Here is a 10,471-nt window from a genome sequence, read left to right as displayed (position 1 = left end):
CATGCCAACAGAGGGTAGTGTTGCTTCACAACAAGGCAGAGATGAATATGTAGAAGAACAAGGGCAAACACAGGGGAGGTGTTCCCGCTTTGACATACCTGTGCAGTTTGTCTGTCTATTGTAGTAATGGATTGCTTTCCCAGTTATTTTTCTTGCTTTGAAATATTAAACGTTCGCTACCTCAATTAATCAATCAATCAATTGAAGAATCGTTATAAATGCACACAATTAAATATATTGTCCTCACAACAATGTATAGTTTTTTTAAATTATTGTTTATTATTATTGCATTATTGTTCTGTAGGTATACGTGTCTTATTCTAGCCTACAAATGTGGAACATTATAAATAACTAAAACATTGCATTGGTGATACATAGGCTGAAGGAAAAATTGCTATAGCATTTACGAAAAGCCAATGTCCGTACTGAATGTTGAAGAAAATCGCTTCTATGCGTATTGCTTAAAAGTCAGTCTTCAAATTATTTATCAGACTTAAAGTAGCCTTACTGACAGTTTAAAGTTTTTTCAAAATCGACCTTGAAATCAGTGACATGATATGCCATCATATCATTGTGAAACCAATTTGGAACGGTTCGTCTGCACTGCACCGGCACCGGGTTGTTTTGGTTTCGCCGTGTCCACTTGATTCCTTCCCGCACGTGCCAAACGCGCGCACTAATGATAGCCCACTAATGGGCGCGCGAGTCACTGCTCGTCGCCTCCCAAGTCGCACTGATGTCTCTCTCAGCGTGGACGCAACGTCACGTCCGCACTTGAATCTGAAGTCTTATCCCATTCTACGGAGGCAATCCCAGCCGCACACACACGCGGGATTCTCCCAAAGCGATAGGACAGACTCTTCACTGTGAAAGGGGAAGGAGACATCAGGAAACACTGGACCTCGGCTGTTTGGAAGGAGAAAAATAGGAGGTGTCTGACTGGCTGGCTGTGCTGTAGTCTGTCTCCGTCTCCCTCTCTCAACTCCTAGAGCGGAGAGTTCTGTGCCATTCCTTTCGCTACTGTCAAGACTCGCACCGCGAGGACTGAATGGTGCCAAAGCTCACATCACCTGGCAGACCCAACACCGGTGGATTTTTTGGGGTTCAGTTATTGAATTAATAGGACATTTGTTATAATTCTGCAAGAAAATAACAGAGGAGAAGAGGTGACAGTTGAATCGAATATTGACCCATCGAGCGAAGAGTGGCATGCACGGTAGGCTACCGGAGTTGTGAACGCAGAGGGCAGAGGGCAGCTCGTCGGAATTCAAATTGTTTTTATTCTCTGCAATTATTGCAATACGTCCGTTGAGGTTATTGACACAAAATAACCAAACATAAATACTTGCATGAACCTGTATGTGTCTGCTGTAACTCCAACAGCTTAACCCCTCCAGGTGTTGCGCTTAGGGTGGAATAATTCTGCGAGGACTGGACACTTGACAAACGGTTTTACCCGCCTTTCAAAAACTACAATAAAAAAAAAACCACTTGGCTCTTTTTCACTTACTGTAGCTTCATGTTAGTCGTCTCAATTGGAAGCACTTTGAAAAAGTTACCGGGCACCAGACCAGCGGAGCACCACGGAGCAAGCCGACCCCACGCGCAGTTTTCCGGGCGATGCCAGAGTAGATGCAGGGGCAATGTCCCGTCGCAAGCAGGGGAACCCTCAGCACCTACCACTGTCTCTAAGAGAAACAATACGACGTGAGTATGATCACCTCATAGATCAATTGATAATAGCCTAAATATGGGAATTTTGTATATAAAATACTGGATTAAATTACCATTATCACGGGCAATTATTAGGATGAATTGACATGTTTACAGTGTGATACTGGAGCAAGCCTTGTATACTAAAAACACACATCTTCTTCTATAGCTGTTTATGTTCCATTGTAAACCACTTTTTGATCTTTTCCAAGAGGGATGGAATGGTATGATTTTAAAGCACTAGCTGCAAAACCTGAAACATCCAAAGTGCACAATAACTTTCTTTGTAAGGACCCGCTGATGGCATGAAAAATCAAAAGTACATTCATGGTTATTATTACACCTTCATATGTGCGTGTTTTTGGGAATATTTATGCAATAATTAATTTACATTTAAAACCAAAATAATTGTGCAACGAAAACGTACTATTTAATTTCACAATATTAAATTCCATGTATTTATTCATTCTAATAGCCTATTGTTACATTGTTACATTTCTGTACATGTGCGTAACTGTCAAGTGTTAATGAAATTAATTAACCAAAATTGCATGTGTTTTAAAGTACAATTTGCTGAGAACACATGTGACAGTCCTACGCTACTGTGTGTTAGGATGAATAACATGCCGGCTTGTTTTCTTGGAAGGTTTTACATTTCTTTGCAATTAGACTTTAGTCATATCATTCCATTTATAGGATCTCTCTCTCTCTCTCTCTCTCTCTCTCTCTCTCTCTCTCTCTCTCTCTCTCTCTCTCTCTCTCTCTCTCTCTCTCTCTCTCTCTCTCTCTCTCTCTCTCTCTCTCTCTCTCCCTCCCTCTCCCTCTCTCTCTCTCTCACACACACACACACACACACACACACACACACACACACACACACACACACACACACACACACACACACACACACACACACACACACACACACACACACACACACACACACACACACACACACACACACACACACTGCACCAATATTTAGAATATTGCGTGGTGAAATATATTATCTTCATGTCCAGTCATGATTTCCCTGAGATCGTGTATTATTTAAGTTAGCCCATTCAATCATGCATTTTGAGGATGCTATTGCCTATATCATTTTCTGCCTTATTATGCCTACTTTATTATGTCAGTGTGAAATGCAGGTGCATGTTGATTCTGTCATTATTCTACGCAGTCTGGTTTCTTTATGTTATTTATCCGCGGCAGCTGCTGCTGCATAGGATTTTATCGGTATATTGTGCATTGTAGACCTACATTTTATTTACAAAAATCCCAATCTGAATACTAAATTATTGGGGCCAAGAAAGAGCATGTGGATCAAGCTTGTACAAATGTAGTCGATGTTCAGCCGTCTGGTATAACTTCATGGAAAATGACGTGGTATCTAAAGTATCCACAAGGTCACCGAAATGTTTGAAAACTATTTGCTTCTCCGTTGTGGATTGCATGCTGGTGGATTCAAGTAGTAAGGCCTTCATTTACTGCCTTAAATCACGAGTCATGTCTAGTTTATCGATGTGAATTTTTCCAGGCACGACCTGTTATGTTATAGATTAGGCTACATCTGATTGAAGATGCTTGTGAGCATATGATATGAAAAAAGTCAGATAATCCAATTTGAAATCAATTAAATCAATCCAGTGTTTTCCCAGTGCTCTCTCCCGTGCATACATCCAATTTCATAGCGGCCTAATCTAGCTAATTCATAACAGAGGTCTGTGATGTAATCTTTGGCCAATGTGTTTCTTGTTGAGCAGGGTTAGACCCGTTCTATCCCACACACCACCATTTAACATCTAGACTAATCATTTACTCTGCCCCCGTTTTCATTGGATTTAACCCATTTTATTACATGTTTTAATCTTCTTTATATTCTATCATTTTTAATATTTCAGTGTTTTAATCCCCGACCCCAAATATCAATGCCAATTTATAATACATTTTAAAAAAGCTAATAAAATCACGACAGCATGAAGAATTCAATTTAACCCAATATCTTTTTAACAAAAAGTATTTTGCATGTCACATGTCTTTCTAAAATTTTACCAAGACAAAGGAAGGACTACTTTCTCAGTATAGATCCTGTTATTGTCAGTTGTGACGTGGCCTTGTGGGCTGATGAGACCGTAACATTGGTGTGAGCCTAGGCATGCAGCCTCCATCTGCTATGCTGTGTTCCCTGTCAGCCGTAGCTGGCTGACTTCCGCTGTCACCTTTCAAACAGCAGCAATCACGCGTTGTCTACGGGCCTGAGAAATCCAGAAATCAAGTGGTTTGATTCTCTTTTCATAGCAGGTGAGAGGAGTCCAAATTGGTGTCAGTTTAATTAATCAGCAACAGGATGAGGACAGGAGCTTGGTATTACAGGTGTTTTTCCATCAGGTGTGGTTCACAGTAATCCCCTTCCCCAAGTATGCAGATAATGTGCTCACTGCTCATGAGTACTGCAATAGAAGTTGCCTGTTGCCTGCACCTACTATACGTTTAGTTAGATCACATGTATTCCTGTAAGAGATGATACAACTGCATTGTAGGTTAGCGGCAGAAACACAGTGTTATTTTCTGTCAGACGAATCACCCCACAGTTTCTTCAGTTGAGAGGAATCGGTGAGGGTGATGGACAGGTGAGCCTGAAGCAGGACTGTGTTTAAGCCCATCAACAGTCCCGCGGTGCAGCTCGTAACATCACACAGGGCTCAGGGGACTTTCCACCACTGTAATAACTCCCCGTCTACTCCTCTTTGTGGCTCATTAGCTTACAGATCTAAGGAACAAACCGTGTACCCCAAATATGTTTTTAGTTTTGTTGTTGTTGTCTTAATGCCGTTGACCTACTTCATCGACAACCTAGAGTTATCTATAAGGAAGATCTCAAACTGTGTGTCTGTCTCAAGAGGACAGGTCAGTTACTGTCCTGCTTTTTACCCCGAGGTCCACGGGGCCTGTGTATAATTGGGTAGGGTGTCTCTAACTGTCGTGTCTATATGATTTACCTTCAGATCGATAGCTTACAGGAAATGAGTTAATGTGGTGTGTGTGTGTTTATTTATGTCTGGGAAGGATAGAACAGTTACTGACCCAACATTTAAATGATTAAACTTTAACTTGAAATACAATTTAGATCATCTCTGAATTTGATTTATTAGACTGTAAACTAGGACAGAGAGAAAGACAGGAGAGAGACAAGGAGAGAGAGAGAGAATGTAGAATCTGTGTGTATGTTTGTGTATGTGTGTGTATGTGTTTGTATGTGTCCATCTGACCATCTACAGTGGGGAGAACAAGTATTTGATACACTGCCGATTTTGCAGGTTTTCCTACTTACAAAGCATGTAGAGGTCTGTAATTTTTATCATAGGTACACTTCAACTATGAGAGACGGAATCTAAAACAAAAATCCAGAAAATCACATTGTATGATTTTTAAGTAATTAATTTGCATTTTATTGCATGACATAAGTATTTGATACATCAGAAAAGCAGAACTTAATATTTGGTACAGAAACCTTTGTTTGCAATTACAGAGATCATACGTTTCCTGTAGTTCTTGACTAGGTTTGCACACACTGCAGCAGGGATTTTGGCCCACTCCTCCCTACAGATCTTCTCCAGATCCTTCAGGTTTCGGGGCTGTCGCTGGGCAATACGGACTTTCAGCTCCCTCCAAAGATTTTCTATTGGGTTCAGGTCTGGAGACTGGCTAGGCCACTCCAGGACCTTGAGATGCTTCTTACGGAGCCACTCCTTAGTTGCCATGGCTGTGTGTTTCGTGTCGTTGTCATGCTGGAAGACCCAGCCACGACCCATCTTCAATGCTCTTACTGAGGGAAGGAGGTTGTTGGCCAAGATCTCGCGATACATGGCCCCATCCATCCTCCCCTCAATACGGTGCAGTCGTCCTGTCCCCTTTGCAGAAAAGCATCCCCAAAGAATGATGTTTCCACCTCCATGCTTCACGGTTGGGATGGTGTTCTTGGGGTTGTACTCATACTTCTTCTTCCTCCAAACACGGCGAGTGGAGTTAGACCAAAAAGCTCTATTTTTGTCTCATCAGACCACATGACCTTCTCCCATTCCTCCTCTGGATCATCCAGATGGTCATTGGCAAACTTCAGACAGGCCTGGACATGCACTGGCTTAAGCAGGGGGACCTTGCGTGCGCTGCAGGATTTTAATCCATGACGGCGTAGTGTGTTACTAATGGTTTTCTTTGAGACTGTGGTCCCAGCTCTCTTCAGGTCATTGACCAGGTCCTGCCGTGTAGTTCTGGGCTGATCCCTCACCTTCCTCATGATCATTGATGCCCCACGAGGTGAAATCTTGCATGGAGCCCCAGACCGAGGGTGATTGACCGTCATCTTGAACTTCTTCCATTTTCTAATAATTGCGCCAACAGTTGTTTCCTTCTCACCAAGCTGCTTGCCTATTGTCCTGTAGCCCATCCCAGCCTTGTGCAGGTCTACAATTTTATCCCTGATGTCCTTACACAGCTCTCTGGTCTTGGCCATTGTGGGTAGGTTGGAATCTGTTTGATTGAGTGTGTGGACAGGTGTCTTTTATACAGGTAACGAGTTCAAACAGGTGCAGTTAATACAGGTAATGAGTGGAGAACAGGAGGGCTTCTTAAAGAAAAACTAACAGGTCTGTGAGAGCCGGAATTCTTACTGGTTGGTAGGTGATCAAATACTTATGTCATACAATAAAATGCAAATTAATTATTTAAAAATCATACAATGTGATTTTCTGGATTTTTGTTTTAGATTCCGTCTCTCACAGTTGAAGTGTACCTATGATAAAAATTACAGACCTCTACATGCTTTGTAAGTAGGAAAACCTGCAAAATCGGCAGTGTATCAAATACTTGTTCTCCCCACTGTATCTCACCACCTTTGTCCAGCTGTGTCTGTGTGTGTAAGCATGCATTGTGGGTGTGTCTGTGTGTGTAAGTATGCATTGTGTGTGTGCCTGTGTGTGTAAGTATGCATTGTGTGTGTGTGTCTTTGTGTGTAAGTATGCATTGTGTGTGTGTGTGAGTGTGTGTGTAGTCGTCTGTGTGTGTGAGGTTATGTGTGTGTTTGCAATAGAGGCCCTGCAAATTAATTTATCTAAATACATACAAACACATGTATCACGCCATATCCCCCAGGTTAGCCACATACAAACACATGTATCACGCCATATCCCCCAGGTTAGCCACATACAAACACATGTATCACGCCATATCCCCCAGGTTAGCCACATACAAACACATGTATCACGCCATATCCCCCAGGTTAGCCGTGGAGGCAATGCACCCATCTGGGAGGAAGGGAGAGAGGAGAGGAGGAAGGGAGGTAGGGAGAGGAGGGACGTAGGGAGGTAGGGAGAGGAGAGGAAGTAGGGAGAGGAGGGAGGTAGGGAGGTAGGAAGAGGAGAGGAGGGAGAGGAGAGGAAGTAGGGAGAGGAGGGAGGTAGGGAGGTAGGAAGAGGACAGGAGAGGAGGGAGAGGAGAGGAGGGAGAGAGCTAGGGAGAGGAAGGAGGTAGGGAGGTAGGCAGAGGAGGTAGGCAGGTAGGGAGAGGAGGTAGGCAGGTAGGGAGGTAGGGAGAGGAGGTAGGCAGGTAGGGAGAGGAGGTAGGGAGAGGAGAGGAGGTAGGGAGAGGAGAGGAGGTAGGGAGAGGAAAGGAGGTAGGGAGAGGAGAGGAGGTAGGGAGAGGAGGTAGGGAGAGGAGAAGAGGTAGGGAGAGGAGAGGAGGTAGGGAGAGGAGGGGAGGTAGGGAGAGGAGAGGAGGTAGGGAGGTAGGGAGGTAGGGAGAGGAGGTAGGGAGAGGAGAGGAGGTAGGGAGAGGAGAGGAGGTTGGGAGGTAGGGAGAGGAGGTAGGGAGCGGAGAGGAGGTAGGGAGCGGAGAGGAGGTAGAGAGAGGAGAGGAGGTAGGGAGATAGGGAGAGGAGAGGAGAGGAGGGAGGGAGGGAATGAGACCAGAGGCTAAAGGAGGATGTCAGGTCGAAGAAGGGGTAAACAAAACTGCCAGTTTGATTGAGTCAACAAGATATCTTGGCTGTATTATGATGTCTGTTTGAAGACCTGTTCAGCCCAGCTAGTTAGCCTGCAGCGATGGGCCTACAGGTCATGCTCATGTTGGGAGGAACAGAAGAGAACCAGAATATCAGCATATTTCTGGACCTTCTGACTGTAAAACTGTACTGTAATTCTCTCTCGTTCTCCTTCTCTCGTTCTCTTTCTCCTTCTCTCTCCCCCCCCCCCTCTCTCTCTCTCTCTCTCTCCCTCTCTCCCTCTCTCTCTCTCTCTCTCTCTCTCTCTCTCTCTCTCTCTCTCTCTCTCTCTCTCTCTCTCTCTCTCATGCAGAGGCATAAACTGTATAAACGTCAGTATACACTTTATAAACTTTGCTGACAGTTTAAAGACTCTGGACATTACTGTGGAAATATGATCTTTATTGTGATGTGTTAGAGTGGAGCGGGACAGTGATGTTTTGTTCCTCCACGTGGTCTTAGGATCCTCATTTGACGGTATCTGATCAAGGATGTTCATAACCAGTATGTGCTGTCATAGGCGGAGGGTCTATGTACATGTAGCGGCCTGTAAGTGTGTTATTGAAAGCAGCACATGAATGATAGCCTGTCTCAGCAGATCACCTAGGGGACATGGACATCGAGGACAAGGATGTTTCATCACTACATTTTCTTCCTGGGAGTTAGTGGATGTTAATGAAGTGTTTGTTTCCATTCAGAATAGGGACATTCCTGGTAATGTGTGTGTGTGTGTGTGTGTGTGTGTGTGTGTGTGTGTGTGTGTGTGTGTGTGTGTGTGTGTGTGTGTGTGTGTGTGTGTGTGTGTGTGTGTGTGTGTGTGTGTGTGTGTGTGTGTGTGTGTGTGTGCGTGTGGACAGCTGTGAAATGATACAAACAAGGAAACTACCTCCGTATTATACTCCTAGTCACACGCATGTACTAAAAGGCTAATAATGAAACAATTGATCATTAATCTATATATTTAATTAAACAATTGATCAATAATCTATATATGTAATTAAACAATTGATCAATAATCTATATATGTAATTAAACAATTGATCGTTAATCTATATATGTAATTAAACAATTGATCATTAATCTATATATTTAATTAAACAATTGATCAATAATCTATATATGTAATTAAACAATTGATCGTTAATCTATATATGTAATTAAACAATTGATCATTAATCTATATATGTAATTAAACAATTGATCATTAATCTATATATTTAATTAAAACACTTGATCATTAATCTATATATGTAATTAAACAATTGATCATTAATCTATATATTAAATTAAACAATTGATCATTAATCTATATATGTAATTAAACAATTGATCAAGAATCTATATATGTAATTAAACAATTGATCATTAATCTATATATTTAACTAAACAATTGATCATTAATCTATATATTTAATTAAACAATTGTATAATTTATATATCACCAAATGTTATATTATTATGGATATAGTTTTATTTATGTTTATGATAACATCTTTTTTTCATGCACCTAAGTAATCTGAACAGAGAAACGTCTCTTAAAGCATTGCCCCAATTTTATTGACATTGACCTAATTTATCGCTGTTGTTTTCAAATGATGAATGTAGATTCACGATATGAAGTGTCAGTGAGGGTGGATTATGTGGGGGTAAGATAATGAAACACACACACACACACACACACACACACACACACACACACACACACACACACACACACACACACACACACACACACACACACACACACACACACACACACACACACACACACACACACACACACACACACAGCACACAGCGGAACAACAGTTACAGACTTGATTCTCACACTAGAGAGAAGGCACGGTGAAACAGGACGACTTGTCAGTAGAATTAGTGTGTATCGCTGGTGGCGTTGTGTGTTTTGAATATAGCAGCGGACCCCCCCCCCCCCATCTCTGGCATGTGTGTGTGTCTCTGTCTGCTTTCTGGCATGTGTGTGTGTCTGCATGCGTGTGTGTGTGTGTGTGTGTGTGTGTGTGTGTGTGTGTGTGTGTGTGTGTGTGTGTGTGTGTGTGTGTGTGTGTGTGTGTGTGTGTGTGTGTGTGTGTGTGTGTGTGTATGTGCATTGGCATGTGTCTGTGTGTGTTAACACACAGCCAGTGGTTGAAGGGAAAACAAAGGGGGCGCAGGACAGGTCTAAACCCATTCTAAACGTTTCTCTACCTGTCAGACACATAATCCTGGACCTAGTCCGTCTGCTTTCAATATTTGAAGAACTGTAGCGTACTATCAGTTTGGGACACTGTAGCATACTATCAGTTTGGGACACTGTAGCATACTATCAGTTTGGGACACTGTAGCATACTATCAGTTTGGGACACTGTAGCATACTATCAGTTTGGGACACTGTAGCATACTATCAGTTTGGGACACTGTAGCGTACTATCAGTTTGGGACAATCTCTACATGATTATTGAATATTTATTTTTATTTTTGTGGTATTGTTAATGAACATCAATCTAATTAATCTAATGTCTTTCTCTTGTTCGAGGATAAAGTATTAGATCAGTAACTGTCTCTCTCCTATTCAAACTGATAGGGGGTGCTGTTAGTCTGTCTCTCTCCTATTTAGACTGATAGGGGGTGCTGTTAGTCTGTCTCTCTCCTATTCAGACTGATAGGGGGTGCTGTCTCTCTCCTATTCAGACTGATAGGGGGTGCTGTTAGTCTGTCTCTCTC

At 42.4% G+C, this 10,471-nt stretch overlaps 1 protein-coding gene across 1 annotated transcript in view; it reads left to right on the top strand.

Annotated features, from left to right (window-relative positions):
* The first annotated feature begins 494 nt into the window (after window positions 1-494).
* Window positions 495-10,471, top strand: part of LOC139582544 (B-cell lymphoma/leukemia 11B-like) — a 57,490-nt gene continuing 47,513 nt past the window's right edge. Inside the window, exon 1 of the mRNA XM_071412632.1 lies at window positions 495-1,707. Within this exon, the coding sequence (XP_071268733.1) occupies window positions 1,644-1,707 (64 nt within the window). The 5' untranslated portion in view covers window positions 495-1,643. The remainder of the gene's footprint in view (window positions 1,708-10,471) is intronic.

Source organism: Salvelinus alpinus, chromosome 8, assembly GCF_045679555.1.
Source record: "Salvelinus alpinus chromosome 8, SLU_Salpinus.1, whole genome shotgun sequence".
In the NCBI taxonomy this organism is placed as follows: Eukaryota; Metazoa; Chordata; class Actinopteri; order Salmoniformes; family Salmonidae; genus Salvelinus; species Salvelinus alpinus.
This window is presented reverse-complemented; position numbering and strand designations above follow the sequence as displayed.